General features: G+C 37.8%; 1 protein-coding gene across 1 annotated transcript in view; it reads left to right on the top strand.

Annotated features, from left to right (window-relative positions):
• Positions 1-1,811: 1,811 nt before the first annotated feature.
• The window catches only part of LOC140168782 (uncharacterized), a 21,249-nt gene continuing 3,211 nt past the window's right edge, over positions 1,812-19,849 (top strand). The window contains exons 1-10 of the mRNA XM_072192191.1: positions 1,812-2,015; positions 2,505-2,558; positions 6,697-7,004; positions 8,505-8,652; positions 10,774-11,069; positions 11,531-11,681; positions 12,156-12,451; positions 12,953-13,103; positions 14,716-15,017; positions 17,390-17,537. Coding sequence (XP_072048292.1) covers positions 2,534-2,558; positions 6,697-7,004; positions 8,505-8,652; positions 10,774-11,069; positions 11,531-11,681; positions 12,156-12,451; positions 12,953-13,103; positions 14,716-15,017; positions 17,390-17,537 — 1,825 coding nt within the window. The 5' untranslated portion in view covers positions 1,812-2,015; positions 2,505-2,533. The remainder of the gene's footprint in view (positions 2,016-2,504; positions 2,559-6,696; positions 7,005-8,504; positions 8,653-10,773; positions 11,070-11,530; positions 11,682-12,155; positions 12,452-12,952; positions 13,104-14,715; positions 15,018-17,389; positions 17,538-19,849) is intronic.

Genomic DNA, 19,849 nt, shown 5'->3' with positions numbered 1-19,849 from the left:
CATAAATTTGATCAGCTGCTAGCGACGTGGTTCACAACTTGGCTACCTACATTTCAACTCTCATGTTTCCATCAGGAGTTCGTTTATCAGCCCCGAAGTTATTGTTGCTTTTACACGTTATTTTAAACAATGACATATTTTACATTTCTTAGGTAAAACATTGTAAAAGGCAATACTTGCTGTGTAGCCTATTTCTCGGCATTTTTGGTTTTCCGCATAGCTTTCTTTGTCTCGAGCTGTGTCGTTTTTGCATGGGGTTAGTTTGCTAACTCAATCCCCCAAAAGAAAATGTCAGCCCCTAAAACTAAGTCCCTCCCAAAAAAGACAATTCACCCCCCCCCATATACATGATATAGTGAAAACATGAAAATTGGCCTGGTAAACACAACATTAATTTTATTTTGGTAAAAATTGTGCTCAATTGAATACATGAATACAAAAGCCACCCAAGTCCGTGGGAAGTGATTTTGAGAGAAAAACCTGTGTATCATTTTAATTCCTTCACTTAGATTTACCTGGTCAATATGGTAAGTTTTACGTGCAAATGAGTGGATTAACCTGTATTAGGTATGACGATTAGCATTTCAGGGACTTCGTGGGGTTAATTTTAAATTTTGGACTTGGGTGGCTTTTTCAATCATATACAAAGACAACAATGTTAGAATGAGATTACCACTAGTAAGATTATACAAAATAAAGCACACAGGTATGTATAATGTTGATAAGCATTCTGCCATGTAATATAAACCACACACTTTCCTTAATCAATGTGTTACAAGACTCAAATCATGGAATTGGGTGATTCTGTCATACATGCTATTTTCACATGCTCAATAGACACAGAGGATGAATTTGAGTTGTTCTTTCATACATATGACAGGCCTATGTATAGCAACAATTTCCCATGCTTAACTCAATTTGGCCAAAGTATGGACTTGGGTGGCTTTTGTATTCATATATTCAATTCTAAATTAATCTGGTAAACACACACACACACACACACACACACACACACACCCACACACACACCCCAATCACCATGATTTTGGGCTAAAATTATCACAGTAACACAAGAGCAAAATGATGCCAATTTTTTGGTCTTTGCCCCTAACCCTAGTTCGGCCCCAAAGACCACAATGGCTGGGCTCGTCGTGTTGCCAAAAAGCTGCTGCTAAATTGAGGCTGCGTTTATCGCGTGGCGGCAATTGAGAATACCTGTTTTTTGAGTCCGCTTTCCGCTGCTCCACTATTCGAAACTAGGGGTCTTTTGGTGAGAGCGTTGACATCAACAAAGGGGGGCCATTTAGTAAAAAGGCTAAAAAAGGGGCATTTCCGTGAGAATGGGAAAATTTAGTTACCAGAAAAGGGGGTCTTTCCGGAAGACTTTTGAAATTCAATGAGAGATTATCAAAAATTAGTCCAATTTCTTTGAATAAGTGGGTTCTTTTGGTGACAGGAAGAAAAATGACAATGAATGAGGGTCATTGGGTGAGAGGGAGTTGAAAGATGAGAGGGAGTTGAAAAAGCACAACCGCGTCACATAAATTTAGTCAATGCCACTGCCCAACCTGTGGAGGGGGAAGAAAATGTTTTTGCTGGCGGGGGAGGGGTAGTCCAAGGGGCGGGCAAAAGTTTTGCAAGCATTTGTGGCAGGCCATTTTAAACATGTTAAACCATAGCAGGCTATGTTAGCACATCTATGACACTAACAAGGGTGCCAAAATTTGAATTTTGATGATTTATACGATACTCCGGATGAGCAAATCACTGAATAGGCCTTTAACGCGTATATCCATTATAGGTGTGGAAGATGCATAACTTATTGAATGACCTGCAATCTGAACTCTTGTTTATAGTCTGGCAAATCAGGAGGTGAAGTAATTGTCAGTCACACGGGAAAATCCCTAGGTTTCGTAATATATTCAATCAAGATAAATGTTTCTGCTCACTGTAGCCCATCATTGGCCGGAGAAGATTTTGTTACGGTCAACACATCTTAGTGATTCCTGCAAAATGTAAGTTGATTATTAAGTATTTATATGTTTTGTCTTATATGACAGAGAGCAGATATACTATAGGAAATACCAGACCATATGCCCAACTTCCTTTAAAGCGACGGAGCATTTGTTATACATGTATTATATCCTATCGTGTCTCGAGTAATATTTTGCACCGATGTTATCGAAATCAGCCAAAAAATGAGACAGTGCTGGCCAAATAACGACATTACAGGGGGGTCGGGAGGCACTCTTTACATTTATTTTCTAGCTTAAACATGTTAAAAGGAATTTGGTCTGATTAGGCCGTGTGGATGTTTTATCTTTTAACGACCACTTTCGCACCAATTTTTGTTTTTTAAGTACATTTTAATAGAGATAATCCTCAATTATTCATTATTCTGAAATTTCAGCTTTTAGCCTTTGACAAATACTAATGTTGTTTGTGACCTAATTTAGTATCCTCGGAATTTACTAAGAAATATTTTTCTTAAAACCTTTCTTCAGCAATTGTTACTGCATGCGTCAAGAAGAAGATGGCATCTAACGTGAATAACGATGGTAAGCGTAAACTATTTACAGGTTGTAATAAAAATATATATAATTTAGAAAATATCAGGCTAACATGTCACTTATTGATTGTATTGAATTTTACTTAGTCGTCAGGGTAATTTCTTAAGCTACTACATAAGCTTGGGCGAGTTTTTTTTTTCTCTTTGTGTAGCTAAAGTGACTGAATTGAGTTGAATCATGAACCATTTGGTCGGTGCACGTACGATGGATAATTTTAAACAATGGGGCATTTGAATTGGTATTTTAATTTATGATTTTGAAATAAATATCATATTATTCATTTACTTATGTCAATTAAATGATAGAAAAACATGAAAACCATTTGCATTTGTTCTGAGATTTTGACTTCATTTTACGCGGCACAAACGTGATGTGCGAAATTGGCAAAAAGTGGCCAACTCGGGCGATTAAGTTAAAACCTGAACTAGGAAAAACACCAGCTAAACTTTTTCTGCTAGCCAAGATATTACTGATTCTACTGCATATCACATTTACGCCATTTATTTTCTGAAAAGCAAAAATGTAATTACTAATCATGAAAGTCCATTTTATCATGCAAGCTTGATATGAAAGAAAATGTAAAAAGTGGACCAACTCGTTTTCTGATTCAGTTACTTAGTAATTGAGCGTAGCGTTTGAGCCCGAACTAGTATAGAAACCAAGTAAAGTTTTTCTGTTGGCCAAGTTACTGATTCCACTGCATATAACCTTGTTGCCATGATCTTTTTCTTTTTTTTTTGAGAAGCAAAACTGGAATTGTATAATTTTTATTGTTTCAGTCTGTGTATTTGCTTGTTTGTTTAAAAAACTGCGGCTCCGTGCAGAGGCACCCTTTTGTACTAATGGGACCAGACTTAAACAAAACGCTCTAGCTAAGCTAAAAAACCTATACCATGTCTATGAAATGAGCAGAGATTTGAAGATAAAACAGTAGGGCCTATAGCGTAGCCAGGGCTGGGCTGAATAAAAAAAATGAAAGAAAAAAGTATCCCATGACAAAATATAAAAGAGAAAATCGGGAAGGCAAAGGAAAGGAAAAGGCGGAAGGAGAAAAAGGAAATGAGAAAAGAAGCAAATGAAAAGGAAAAAGGAAAGAATCTCTCCCAAAATAACCCGGGTACATCTTTTATCCTCCTCCCGTTTCCTGCCAAAATTCACCCGACTAAGGGCCGAAATATTTTTTAATGCCACATTTTTGTCTGGAATGGTCCCAATTGATGGGAAGCATTTTTTCAATCTTTTAATATTTACTGATTCTTGTTCTTAATCGAATCGATAATGAGAAAACACAAATCAACATAAAATAGAATTATAAGAGTAGAGAAAGGCAGCAAAACAATTGGTTGCACAAACCATGCAGTCACATTTAGACCAAAATAAAATAACAAAATGTTTTTTAAAGATTCATTACAACAAATACTCATGTTTAATGTTCCTTTAATGTGCTATTGAATTCATATCCGTTTCATTTGTTTGTTGACCCGCAATCCCGCATTGATAAAATCAGGAAATTGATTTTTTTACTTTAATACTACCGTAACCATGGAATATCTCCTGTCCATGATCATGATGATAAAGCAAACAAAACTATAGGTTGAAGTTCAGGAAACAGTTCTTTGAGATTAAGGTGGGTCGGACGGAGGGAGCACGAACTAGTGGTATTTGCAATCAAATATTGACACAAATAAAGCAGACATACGCATTATAATACACATTAGCGTCAACCCGTCTTGTGGTTTATGGGGGGGCATTCGGCTTGAATTGTCAGAAAGTCGCTGAAAAGAAACAAAAAATGGTCATTTTGCCAAAAGGTGGGGGCATGGGCTTCGTATTTTGCATGAAATTGTAATAGCTCTATTCAGTGAACCCAGCGAAAGTGTTAAAAAATTAGATTTGCTTATAAATTGCTTAAAAGTGAAGGATAAGTCATTCAAATTGTCATTGCTATTTTTGAAATGTAAATTTTGGCAAAAACGAAGAAAACAGTTGATGCCCCGTTCAAATGCATGTAGCTAATTTATATACTGTCAGTTTATAAAAATTACAGATTCATGTAAAATGCCTTATTTTGTCTTAAATACACGGCTTAACCACTAGCAGGCTATGTTAGCACATCCTTGACAATGACAAAGGTACCAAAATCTAAATTTTGATAATTCTTTCAGATTGTCCGGAGGAGCAAATCACTGAATGAGCCTTTAACCCTAGAACTACGAAGGGAATTTTATCCGTCATAAAAAAACGCGCGTTTACGCCCAAACGACCGAAGCTAATCGTAGAACGATTTGGGGATGGGGTGAGGCCAACCATTGGTATCTACAGTAAAATCAATGATTTTCATTTCGCTCTTGTAAAATCATTCCAAGAGCTACGTACTTTTTACTTTACTTGTTAATTATGTTGAAATAGTCATTTCCTTTTATGCGAGGGTCATTCAAAAAGTTCTACCTCCATCATCATATGAAATTGCCCATGATTATACTCTTTAATCTAGGCTACAACATAAAAGTTATTTGATAAAAATGTGATGTTAGGCTGTTAAGATGTGTTGGTTAAAGCAAATAGAGATTTGGTACATCGGAAACGGTTAAAAACTGAAGCCAAAAGTTTAGTAAGCATCCGAGCTTTGGATTATGACCATAAAAATGTTTTCAAGATGTGGTTGTGAAATTGCTTAGTCAGGATAAATATTTTGGCCCTATTTGAGCTCCCTGGCATGCATTGGGACTTCAAAACAAAATGAAACATGTTTTATATGAAAAGAAAACATCGAAGGGTTCAACAGACACACAAATGTTAGTGACATTTGCCAGTTTTCGACTAGACCACATTTAAGGGTAATTCGTAATTACGTCCTAATTTAAGCAATGGATGCATCTTAATGTGGAAATAAGATGAACAGTTTGTTAATAACATTGTGTATACTTACAAAATACAAAACCTTTGCACAAGACTTATTTGATTTTTACTTATGAACCAATTAATATGACTTGAACCAACAAGTGCTCACCTGATGAAGTCAACAATTGAAAAGGGTCAATACAAAGGCTATTTGGAACATGTATCGGTTTCGTTGTGCAAAAGTCACGATACCCAGTAAAACTACAATACTGCTGGTTTTCGCGTTTTGTGGGAAAAAAGTTCATGTCAATATTATCATCTGACAATTTTAATCTTTCACTTTTAATCAAGTTATACACCATTTTAAATGTTTACACTTTTGCTGGAATGTGTAGAGTCACTGAATGTGCCTTTAATGTCCTGTTTTATATACAGGGTGAGTAAAAAAAGTGCAATAGAGCAAAGAATCGATATTTATGCAAGAACCATGTCGAACTTTTCCATTATTGACAAATTCTAAAAATGTCACATTCATTAGTCACCTTCTATGATAATTTGAAGTGAATTGCGACTACCGTTTAATGTTTATGAGTCCTTTTGCTGCGATAACCCAATTTCGTTATTTGTCCACGAGGTACCATGTATTTTGTATGGGAGCACACAATGCACGGTAAAGGCACCAGCTCTGAAACTGGCTTTAACTTAAATAAGGTTGATTTTTGCGTTATTTTAATTTCCTTTTTTCTGTTCAAACAAACTTTCTAACATTACTTTAAGTCGTTCATACCTCACTCGACTCCAACTCGGGTTTTTTTTAAATCTCAATATGTCCAACTTACTGGATATTTTGTAATTCACTCCACTTCAATTTGCGCGCATTTCATTTTGACAAATTTGTATGTTTCTTCTTCTTAAACAAGACCAAGGGCAATAACACTTTGGGTGCTCCATTTTATTTCAATGCCAATGAGGTTAAGAAAATGACAGTTGTTCCAAATCTACCTTACACAGAGTGGGCTGACATTCAAATTTTCGATGTCTCTTGGACAAACATTAAAATTGGGTATCGCTATAAAATGTGTCATAAAAATAAAACGGTAAATGCCAATTCCATGATTTTTTCACAAAAGGTTACTGATGGATATATCACATATAAAATGTTTTAAAACCCAAAAGGTTCAACTCGGTTCTTAAATAAAAATGGATTCTTTTCTCTATTGCACTTTTTTTGACTCACCCTGTAGATGATATCCAAACTTTAATACATCGACATTATTACTTACAGCTGCTGACTGCAATACTGCTCTTGGGATGGAGAATAGGCTCATCAAAGATGTACAAATAACAGCCTCTGATTTTTACGCTGAGGGCTATTATGCAAAAGAAGCCAGACTCAATAATAATAGATATTGGGCAACGAAAAACCCAAATCCATCTGATCCGTGGATTCAAGTTGATTTCCTAGATACGATCACTATAACAGGATTACACATACAAGGTGGTGCATCCAGTGAATTGGTGACAAAGCTGCAGATACAATATGGTGACACTGAAAATTCATTACAATTCATTATGGATGGTTCCGCAAACAAGGTAAGTCTATGTGTTTGTTTATTTGTTTGTGTGTTAGTTTGTTTAACATGGTTGGTCCGCAAGGAGACGCGCTAACAGCTTGTATTCAACAACTCTTCCTATACCTTTGTACAGGAGCCAACCGTTGTTAATCCATGATGAATCCACACTTTTACTGTAGCGTATACGCGAACGCGAGCGAGACTACGCGTTACGCTAGAGCGCGTAAAATTCGTCATGCCTGGAACATGTGTGCGTATTCAAGCTTTACAAGTTGAATTCAATATTTTTTCAGGCAGCGGCTAAACATGCAGTTTTATTCTGTAGTTTTATTGCCGATATCAACAGAGAAATCATTTAAGTTTTTGTAAGGCTGAGGGGCAATGATTAACTAACATTCCTCATGAAATAATCATGTGAATTATACGATCTTTAGCGTCCGGCGCGTCTGCGTGGTTTACTTCGCTCGGGCAGCTAAAGCTGCCCTCGCGAAGTAAACCACGCAGACGACGCGGCCGCATCGTTGTTAAACGGTGATGAACAACGGTGAAACATGATTGAATCCCTAAATCTCATCGGAAAAAACACGTTGACCATAATTTACCATACATACAAGATGCACAAGTCATTCCAATAAGCTGATATCAAATAAACAGTCTCAGCCAAAAAGGCCCTCAAAAGCATGCTGGCATTACTCCCCATTCCAGAAAAATACAGCACTAATTTTTTGAGATTAAAAAAATATTATCAACTTCTGCCAAATGAAACACAGCTCAAACCTAATTATTCATTTAGTTCTAACTGGCAATAAAAGTTAAATATCCCTATTTGACCGAATTTATGAATTAAGGGCCAAACATGCATTTTAGGGTGCTTTTCATATTATGTGACAATCCAGTCTAATGACTTGTACAAAGTCTAATTTCAATTATTGGAAAAGACATGTTTCATTCTTATAACAAATTTTTTTTTAATGAAACACAAGAAGGTGACAATTGGAGCAAAATTTTGGCATAAACACAAGATTTTTGAATGCTTGGACTTGTTTCATGTCTTTGATTTTTGTAACTCGATTGTCAAAAAACATGCCAATATGCATTTGTGGCTCTTTTTTCAAGAAAATTGGTAAATAGTGAACTTTTTCTTTTATCTCCAGTTAGTACTAAATAATAAGGATTGAGCTATATTTCATTTGGCCGAACTTGATAATATTTTTTAATCCCAAAAAAGTATTGCTGTATTTTTCTTGAATGGGGAGTAGTTACAATTTAGAAGAAAAATAAAGAAAGAGAAAGAATGCCACTTATAGCAAGCGGTTAAAACATTTTTTACCTTTTACTGTTACCCTATATGTTGACTGAGACAGAAACTGACAGTCCTTGTCCCTTTGCCCCGAAGAGGCCATGTACGCGTATTCGTGGGTTTGGGCGGGTCTTGTTTAGCATGTTTAGTTAGTAGTGCAGTACTCTTTAATCGTATAAACTATATTTCTTTTGTCTAAATGTCCCATTTTTATTTCAGACATATGATGCCAACAGTGACCGCGATACAATCGTTACCATTACTTTCCCCCAGCCTGTTAGAGCTAGGTTCCTCCGTATTGTACCTACAAAATGGCGTTCCTGGATAGGAATGCGATTTGAGGTCATTGGCTGTCGTTATCACAAAGGTATGATTCCTTTTCGTAAAACATAAAGTACATCGGAAATGGTGCTTAAGGTCACAAAATGTGACCACCCTTTTTTGGAAGACCACAACCATGTATGAACTGAGCTAATATTAAGCAGTGGTTCAGATTTTCAATCCGGATCCATATTCAATGAATAAGGAAAAATCATTAAATGTGAGTGACCCGATTGACAGCCTCATCTCCTGATGGCGGCTTATATTATTTTCTTACCACCCCAGTAAATTGTACGCCTGACTATGTTTTTACTGACCCGTTGGATAGAGGTGTTTCACCCCCACCAGCTCCCACCCCATCACTGTAACTAGTTCTAGGCTATCCAGCTGAACCGTTTCCGGAAGTACTTTACCATCTTAATGCTAAAATGCTAAGGGTTGAAAAGTGCACTCGTAACGCACAAACATTTGTGATATTATGACATGTCCACTGTGCCTTGTGGTAAACATGGACCTGTCTGTTTTTAATAGAAGAGAGATTGCGATTTTTACGTCAAACGTGAAACCGCAACGGCAACCGCATATTACACTAGTCGAAAATGAGTTAGTATGCCCTCTAGAGTGTGAAATCCATTGTGAATTAGTCAATCGTATAATTCCCGTAACGCGGTCACGTTGCAGTTGGTAGCAAATAATGACGTTCCAAAATGACCAAAAACGCATTAAAAATGCAGAAAAATCTCATGTTTGTCATGTTATGAAGCGATTGAAAGTAACTTGATTGAACAAGTAGAGTCCGACATGTAATAAAAGCCATTTTGTTTGTTAAAATTTGACCTAGTATAGATGAGATGAGGTGAATAGATTTTGACATTTTTCGACGCAAATTCGAACGGAAGATTGCCTTTTCATTTGTGTGTGGATGATGCCGTCCAAAAACATCTTGCGTTAAGGTGTTTTAGGCAAGATCGTGTCGTCTTGCGGCACAATGTGGTATGAATTGTCTGTTTTGGACGGGCAATAGCAGTTCATGCAACGTCGTTTATCACCGTTGCTATTTCGTTGAGTTGAACAGCTGTCAAAGTGTTTTGCTTATGGATACTATCCAGCAAACACCAGAATATTTTTAAAACATGATCATGTGTTTCAATACATGTTATGCTGAAGAAAATAACACAACATCATTTTAAACAAACATTCGAAATTGTCAAATTTTTGGCAAACATTTTTGCAAAATAATTTGTCAAAACTTGTTGTACTTTTAAAAGTCTATTATGTTAGGAACAATTAAGTTTTGAACAAAATGTTTTTTGAATGTTATTAAACCGCTTTATACCCTATTATATAACCTTTAATCCGACATTTAACGTTTTCTGTAAACTATTTGTGTTTGCTGGGGGTAATCGGACAATGCATATTAAATTATCTATTTTTATTTTGCTTTAAAACGGAAATGTACATGATAATGGGGTTTATTTCTTGTTGTTCGAACTATGTTTAGGTTATTTAGACATATGGCATACACGTGTGAACAATACTCATTTTCAAATAGTTCGCAAAATTCAAATATTGCTAAACTGGACTGAACGCTTAGCGCAATAGATATACAGTCAGTCGTATTTGCATATCGATACCGAAGAAAGTGGAATCGATCAGAGAAGATAAGAATATATTTTCACCTTCTCTGGTTCGATGCACTCAAAGCGAATGAATAGGTGCTTCATATCTCTTGATATGTTTGTCTCAGCATAGCGCCACCTTGAGCTTATTGCAATTGTGTTTGGATGTAGTCCTGGGCCAGACTGTATGCAGCTATCGCGAACATACAAGTAGGAACGACGAGCGTTAAAACCGACACCAAACGGATGTGTAGGAGACTAGTTTGGATGCGAATGGCACTATGACGTTCCACCGCATAATGTCGTGACACGTAAACTGTATGGCGTTAGCAGTGAACGCGTCTTCGCAATCTCTCTAGTATGTTACCTCAAACGAGTGAAAGTTCCCGGGACCCGCCTTTTTCAATTAAAACACTTATACTATAACCCAATTTTACATGTTTACACTCTTGCTGGATTGTGTGGAATCACTGAATGGGCCTTTAATATTCTGATTTATATAGATGTCCAAACTTTAATATAATGACATTATTTAACATTACTTACAGCTGCTGACTGCAATACTGATCTTGGGATGGAGAGTAGGCTCATCAAAGATGAACAAATAACAGCCTCTGAGTTTTGCCCTGGCTATCCTGCAAATGCAGGCAGACTCAACAATAATAGATATTGGTGTACGAGAAATGCAAGTCCATCTGATCCGTGGATTCAAGTTGATTTCCTAGATGCAGTCACTATAACAGGAATACGCATACAAGGTCCTTATTCGGTGACAAAGCTGCAGATACAATATGGGGACACAGAAAATTCATTGAAATTCATTATGGATGGTTCCGTACGCAAGGTATGTCTATGTGTTTGTAGAACAAAAACTTACACACAGTGTGTAAGTTTTTGTTAACATGATTTTGTTAACATCATCTGTGGAAAAACGACTGAGACCATATACAAGATGCACAAGCCAGGCCAATAAACTGAGACTTAATTCGCTAATAATTATGTGAAATATAATAGTCGCAGTCCCAAGGCACTCACAAACGTGCTGGCATTAGTAACAGTTTAGAAAAACATAAAGAAAGAGAAAGAAAGCCACTTTTAGCAAGCGATTGAAATATTTTTACTGTTACCCTATTATGTTGATGAGAGAGGAAATATCAGTCCTTGTCCCTTTGCCCCGAAGGGGCCATGTACGCGTATTTTGTGGGTTTGAGCGGGTCTTATTTAGCATCTTTAGTTGGTCGTACATGTACTCTTTGATCGTATAAACTGTATTTCAATTGTCTAAATGTCTAATTTTCATTTCAGACATTTGATGCCAACAGTGACAGACAGACAATTGTTATCATCACGTTCCCCCAGCCAATTAGAGCTAGGTTCTTCCGTATTGTACCTACAGAATGGCATTTCGGGTACGTAGGAATACGATTTGAAGTCATTGGCTGTCGTTATCACAAAGGTATGATTCCTTTTGGTTAAACATTTGCTTACTTGCTTTGCTTTGCTTGCTTAGGTCGACTTGTCTAGTCGGACTCCGCTGTTAGCTCTCCACACAACTCTGTTCTGCATGCAGTTCCTGATGTCTTGTCTTTCTAGCCCAGTATCCTCAATTAGTTGCTCGATGTAGTCCTTCCGTGGTTGTCCTCTTGATCTTTTACCATGCGTAGGCTGCCACAGCAAAACTCTGGAGGCTACCTCGGTTTCGCTTCTGGCACAGTGTCCAGCAAATCTCAGCCTTTTCATTTTCAGTATTTCGGAAATTTGGGGGAGAGATTGCAGTACAGTTCCTTATTGGTGGTATGTGACTGCCAAGTAATATCAAGTGCTTTTCTCAGTAGTCTTGTGTAACAACCATCAAGCGCCTTCCTAAATATTCTGATTTATATAGATGTCAAACTTTAATACAATGACATTATTTAACATTACTTAACAGCTGCTGACTGCAACACTGCTCTTGGGATGCAGAGTAGGCTCATCAAAGATGAACAAATAACAGCCTCTGAGTTTTGTCCTGGCTATCCTGCAAATGAAGGCAGACTCAACAATACTAATTATTGGTGTACGAGAAATGCAAGTCCATCTGATCCGTGGATTCAAGTTGATTTCCTAGATACTGTCACTATAACAGGAATACGCATACAAGGTCCTTATTGGGTGACAAAGCTGCAGATACAATATGGTGACACAGAAAATTCATTGAAATTCATTATGGATGGTTCCGTACACAAGGTATGTCTATGTGGTTGTTTGTGTGTTAGTTTGTTTAACATGGTTGGTCCGTATTAAGGACACAAGCTAACAGCTTGTAATCATGGTAATATCATTTACGAAAAAAAGACTGAGACCATACATACAAGATGCACAAGCCATGCCAATAAGCTGAGACATATCAAAGAGAGAGAGAGCTGAGATATGTCAAATATAAACAGTCTCAGCCAAAAAGCACCCAAAAAACATGCTGGCATTAGTTACAGATTAGAAGGAACGTAAAGAAAGAGAAAGAAAGCCACTTCCAGCGAGCGGAAACATTTTGACTGTTACCCTATATGTTAATGAGACAGAATATGACAGTCCTTGTCCCTTTGCCCGGGCCCTTTGCCCCGAAAGGGTCATGGTCGCGTATTCATGGGTTTGGGTGGATCTTGTTTAGCATGTTTAGTTGGTCGTGTATGTACACTTTGATCGTATAAACTGTATTTCTATTGTCTAAATGTCTAATTTTCATTTCAGACATTTGATGCCAACAGTGACGGATATACAATTGTTATCATCACGTTCCCCCAGCCAATTAGAGCTAGGTTCCTCCGTATTGTGCCTACAGAATGGCATTCCGGATACGTAGGAATACGATTTGAAGTCATTGGCTGTCGTTATCACAAAGGTATGATTCCTTTTCGTAAAACATAAAGTACATCGGAAATGGTGCTTAAGGTCACAAAATGTGACCACCCTTTTTTGGAAGACCACAACCATGTATGAACTGAGCTAATATTAAGCAGTGGTTCAGATTTTCAATCCGGATCCATATTCAATGAATAAGGAAAAATCATTAAATGTGAGTGACCCGATTGACAGCCTCATCTCCTGATGGCGGCTTATATTATTTTCTTACCACCTCAGTTAACTACACCTGATATATGTTTATACTATTAACTATTCACGTAAAGGAAAATGAACCCAATCCATGCGCGTATTTTGGGGGGCTTTGGGGCGCCAGCCCCGGGAGTAAAAGCAGGGGCGGCAAAAAAGAAGGGGCGGCGGAAGATAAAGGGGCGGCAAAAGATGAACAAACGTAAAAAAGGGCGTGACTTTATGGGCGGCAAGGGGCGGCAAGGCGAGGTTGCTGTAATTAGTGGGCGGCAAGGCGCCGTTGGGGGTAATTAGGGGGGGTGTAACACCTGTTAAATTAAACGTTTAAAAAAATTTGGTGAAAACATTTTTAGCTCCTACTCTTTATAGATTTTCGAGAGCCGTCCTGGCTGGAAAAAAATTGGGTCAACCTTTTCGGACTGTTGCTGCAAGGGGCGGCAAAATTTACATTTCTTCAGCCCCCGGGGTAGGAGCAGCCACGGTACGCCACTGCAATCAACCAACCTACCCAAAGACAAACAAATCAAAGTGCATATAACAAATGTCCAAAAGATGACTTCATGGCATAGAACCAATTATATCAGATTAATAGAAAATAATGTGAGATTATGTAAAGCCCTGGTCACCGTTCGAAAAATAAAGCACAAATCCAAATTCAAAACGGCCGGGTTTGGTTAATTATCTCCCGGCGACGTGAGACGTAAAAGGGCCGCCGCTAGAGTATTTTATCATGGGGGCGGGGGAGATATACTGAATTTTTGGTGGTACCAGTATCAGTTAACGTTTTGCTGGTCTCTTTGATCGAACTGTTACGCCCCACCAGCTCCCACCCTACCACTGTAACTAGTTCCAAGCCATCCCGCTGACCCGTTTCCAGAAGCATGAAAATTTACCATCTAAATGCTAAAATTCTAAGGCGTGAAAAGTGCACGCGTAACCCGCAAGAAGTTGCTATTTTAATGCTTAAAGTCTTAAGGTGGTTGACTGTGTGTTATGATATTATGACATGCCCACTGTGCCTTGTGGTAAACCTGGCTCTGTCTGCTATTGTGTAGCCGCAGTTTGTGACCCTCGCGGACTAAGCGACCGAGAAGCGCGAGGCGCTAATTTGAGCGAGTAGCGCGAGCCGTTTAACCGAGCGCGTAGCGCGATAGCAACAGAGCCCGGAAGTAGTGCTAGTACTACATTGTGTTGAGCAGGAAATGTTGGCTCAAACAGGTGAAAGTTCTCGGGACCCGCCTTTTACATTAAAAAAAACCCTAATGACAATGTTAATGACTTATCCTTCAAATTTGTACAATTTGCCTGGAATGTGTGGAATCACTGAATGGGCCTTAAATATTCTGTTTTATATAAAGATGTACAAACTGTAACACAATGACATTATTTAACATTACTTACAGCTGCTGACTGCACTACTGATCTTGGGATGGAGAGTAGGCTCATCAAAGATGAACAAATAACAGCCTCTGAGTTTTGCCCTGGCTATCCTGCAAATGCAGGCAGACTCAACAATAATAACTATTGGTGTACGAGCTATGCTAGTCCATCTGATTCGTGGATTCAAGTTGATTTCCTAGATACTGTCACTATAACAGGAATACGCATACAAGGTGGTACATATTACTGGGTGACAAAGCTGCAGATACAATATGGTGACACAGATAATTCATTGAAATTCATTCTGGATGGTTCCGTACACAAGGTATGTCTATGTGTTTGTTTGTTTATTTGTGTGTTAGTTTGTGGTTGGTCCGTAAGGACACACGCTGACAACTTATAATCTGCGGAAAAACGACTGAGATCATACAAGATGCACAAGCCAGGCCAATAAGCTGAGACTAATATATCAAATATAAACAGTCTCAGCCAAAAAAGGCACTCAAAATCATGCTGGCGTTAGCTACAGCCCGGGGGTGCACTTCAATATGAAATGGATATAGGTGTAGGGCTGGCACTTTCGCACTAAGGGGCATTCGGTGAGAGCAAAATGTAAAAAAATATGGGGTCATTGGGTGAGAGCATGATTTTTGGCATTCGGTGAGAGCAAAATGTAAAAAAAAATATGGGGTCATTGGGTGGCCTTTTTTTTAATGGAATCTTTGGGTGAGAGCCGAAACAGCGCCACAGAAACTCGAAAATCGAGTATCTAGTTCTAAATGGCTTCAAATTTCTTTGTTTTTTCAAAATAAGTAACAAAATCAATGATAAATGAAAGTTGCTGTTCAAATTGGGTGACAGATCAAATGGAAAAATAGGTGGTCTTTGGGTGACAGAGCATGTGTTCGTAAAAAAATATTCTTTGGGGTACAGCGACGCTGAAAAGGGGGATCTTAACAGCCCTACATACGCGTCACCTCCAAAGTGGGAGTGCCCCCCCCCCGAGCTACAGTTTAGAAGAAGAACACAAAGAAAAAAAAGCCACTTCAGCAAGCGAGTGAAACATTTTACTGTTTATACTCTATAATGTTGATGCCCGGGGGGGCACTCACATTTCCCAGCTATATGGGACGACGACGACCCCCTTTTTCAGAGCCGCTGGCCGTTCCCTAGACCCCCTGAATTCATTGATTGCCGCTCTTGATGACTCGATTTTTTTTCTAGCCGTTCGCTAGACTCACAGAATTCATCATCTCCGCTCTCATCCGGGGCTCTCATTGATAATAGATTGGCATGTTTTCCGCGCTACGTTTACAAAGCTACTTTTGCAAGCCCAAAAGCTTCCTTCAATGGGGATTTTCCATCATTTTCTTCCCCCATTTTACACATTGTAAGGAATAAGGTGAATTTTGGGCTCCTTTTTAGGCAACACTGGGCCAGTTTGTGATTGTTTTCAAAATGTAAACATCACTCGAAACTTGAGCAAGCTGTGCTGTGCACATCATTGGGAATAAAACTGGAAGTAAATATTATGACTATAGTACCTCAAATATGTACACTTCATTGGCTGGCCCAAGTAGTGAATTTAGAAGTGATTTTCGATCTATCAGCCTGGTGGAAAGACTGCCGAATTCTGCACACTTGACATTCATGGCTCCATTCACATAAAACTAATTATAATGTTTTACTTTGCGGCAATCTCAGGTTTGCTTGTAGTACTGCTGCTATAATTATGCAGTAGGTGAGAAAGTAGGCCATTACCATGAGTACAGAGAATTTAGGCTATTTGTAATTTTTTTATGCTATACCTAGAATATTTTCTCAATTAGAATTTTATCCTTTCTAGATGATCCACCCAAAAATAAAAATCATCGTATAGAATAGATCCCTGTACTAAGGGGGCGATCGTTATTTATGGCAGGAGGGTAATGGGAAAATTTAGGGGGAACACAATTTTCTTTTTTGAGTCTTGAGAGGAGGGAACCTGACATTTTTAGTTGAACCAGGAGGGGGGATTGTGAAGTTTTAAATGGAGAAATTGGGAAAACAAGGGGAACGTGGAAATTTTGAGCGGACGCGAGGGGGAAACGCGATTTTTTTTTGTCTATTTTTTTTCCAAAACGCCCATCCCCACCCTGCCGTAAATAACGATCGGTCCCTAATCTGGATTCAAGTGTGATGCAGACATTCTGCTTGGAATGATCCAGGTCCAGATGTTGAGATACATTTAATTTATTTTTCATCCTGATATACTTGATTCGATGCACAATTTTTGACAAGGATCGAAATCGATTCTTTCGAAAATCTGTGGCACAAATGCAACAACAAAAATTGAAATTACCCTTGATCAGTTCTCGAGACCCCAATTGGCGGCTGATCAGTTCCCAAGACCCCCCTTTTTTGACCGGCCAATCAGTTCCCTAGACCCTCCCTATTTGACGGGCGATCAGTTCCCTAGACCTCGAGTTCGAAACTGGCGGTGGCACACCCCTACCCAAAAAAAAATGTGAGTGCCCCGGGTGTTGATGAGACAGGAAATGTCAGTCCTTGTCCCTTTGCCCCGAAGGGAAGTCATGGTCGCGTATTCATGGGTTTGTGCGGGTCTTATTTAGCATGTTTAGTTGGTCGTGCATGTACACTTTGATCGTATAAACTAAACTGTATTTCTATTGTCTAAATGTCCAATTTTCATTTCAGACATTCGATGCCAACAGTGACGGGAAAACAATTGTTACCATCACGTTCCCCCAGCCAATTAGAGCTAGGCTCTTCCGTATTGTACCTACAAAATGGCATGCCTGGTTAGCACTAAGATTTGAAGTCATTGGCTGTCGTTATCAAGAAGGTATGATTAATTTTATGTTAATAAACGAGTATAACTTGTATAACAAAATAATGCACGCGTACTGAAATGTTGATGCGTCTAATGCACGAGCCCCGAAGGAGACTCATCAACATCTCAGTACAAGTGCATCGTTTTGTACAATTTCACTCCCGACAGGTGATACGCATTTATTAACCTATTTCATACACGACTAAAATCCCGCGATTTTTGCTATTTTATTACAAAATTTTCACTAAAAATGTTGGAAAATGCAAGCAAATATAAATGCATCCTCCCGTAAGAAAAATGAACGCGTCCGAAAGTACTGCGCGTACTACGCGGAGTGCGCGCCGGTGCAATTGTACAATATTTATGCACGGGTAGTAATTTACTAACGTTTGCTCTGATTGGTTCTCACTATCTAGTAGTGTATGAATTTTTGTTAAAACATATGTATCGGATTTTATGAAATGGTGCCAACCCGTCACAAAATGTGATCATCCCTTTTGATAGATCACAGTTAGAACGCATCATCGCCTGTAGGCGGCTATATATTTTTTGTGCCGGGGCCAGCAGAGCTGGCTACGGTAGTATTATTGGAAACAAAAAGTTGTTGTTTCTAGGCTATGTATGAAACAGAAATTCATAAAGAAAGCATGTACCTGAATCAAGTTGTTTTGATGATGCTTTATGCTTGTAATGTGTAAACATTTAACTTGTGGATGAACAGAATTTTGTGTGTTGACTTTGCATTGCTGAGGTAAAATAAGTACATATTTTAGGAACTCTCTTTCTGAAATGAAAATTTGGCAAATTCGCTGGTCCTCTTACCATGCACACTGACCTTATTAGAGTATAAAGCACAGGGGACAATGTAACTCAGTACATGTGTCCACAGATATTGGAATATTTTCAAGCAGAGTCAAGGTTATCTGGCAGTAATCTTGCTATAGTAAATGATAAGGTTTTGATATCAAATACTAGTACACATCTATTCCAGAAAACTTACACATGAAAATTAATTGGCAATTGGTGGGACTGGGAGTATAATTGACAGGATAATTGGTTATACATTTAGGAGTTTCACAGGATAATAATTAGATGTTAGGATAGAAGAGGGTGTGTTCAATATCTGTGATGTTATGCCCTGAATTAAACAGTCTGCTATCAAAAGCTATTTGCACACATGATAAATAATTATCTTAATTTGGATCTTTGATTAACTTCATATTTTGGGTCTATAATAATTATGATATCAATCAGGAAATATCCTACATATATCACTTTAACCATGCTAACAAATACAATAGCTTTGGGTTTCAGTATGTGTAAGCCTATAATATTTTTGTTGTTTATACATAACTATTCTTGACATACTGTTTATTATTTTGTGTGTTTAAATTTTCAAAACCAGATTGTTATGAATTAATAAAGATGCGAATGTTGTTTGCTTTTACTTGTTGTTTGCTTTTACAAATTTCATTTGTGCAATCACAATTATACTATAGGGCCTATAGTCAGTTTTGACGAAAGTAGTGTGAGAGAAGAATACAAAACAGAATGTAAAATTGGGTAACTTCGGTCAGCGGGGTAACTTTGGTCGGTCAAATATATTTTTTTAAATTGTCATATTTTCGTACAGCAATATTGTTTTTAATCATATTTGGTGTCAATTTGTTAAGAAATATGTTTGGAAGAAATAATAGTCGCTCATGTCCAATTTCCTTGAAATTTACGAAAAAAGCGGGATTTTTAAACAAAAAATCAGCATTTTATTACACTTTTTTCCGAAAAAATAAAAAATCGATATTTGTGAGCAAGGAAGTGTGCTTGGTTAATTTTGCAAGGGGTCAAATGTCACAAAAACAAAACTTGCCCATATACAGCGAAGATCATTTTTTTTTTTATATGTTTTCCTTCATTATGTAATAATGTGATCAAAGTTGCCCCAAATGCGGGGTAACTTTGGTCAAACTATTACAACCTCTAGGGCACCCTTACAAAATTATTAAAAATCTTTTTCAACTTCAAGGTGTAGAAGGAACCCCAATGTCACAAAAAAGAGTTAATTAGAAATATAATTGGTTTAGTTTGGAAGCAGTGGTTTAAAAATTCTGAAAAGTCACCCCATTTTACGGTAACAAACTATATATTGGGCAAAATCGCTATGAATTAGCTTCCAAAATTCTTAAGGATGTAGATGGGATCACATTTGGTACCAATTGATCACATTTGCTACCAAATGTTTGGAATTTATTTCATATTTTTCAAATTTATGTAACAACGTAAAGACCATATGTGGAATCCAAATGACGTAAGAAATCCAATTAAAT

This window comes from Amphiura filiformis, chromosome 13, assembly GCF_039555335.1.
Source record: "Amphiura filiformis chromosome 13, Afil_fr2py, whole genome shotgun sequence".
NCBI lineage: Eukaryota > Metazoa > Echinodermata > Ophiuroidea > Amphilepidida > Amphiuridae > Amphiura > Amphiura filiformis.
Note: the sequence above shows the minus strand (reverse complement) of the source record. Positions and strands in the feature narration are given on the sequence as shown.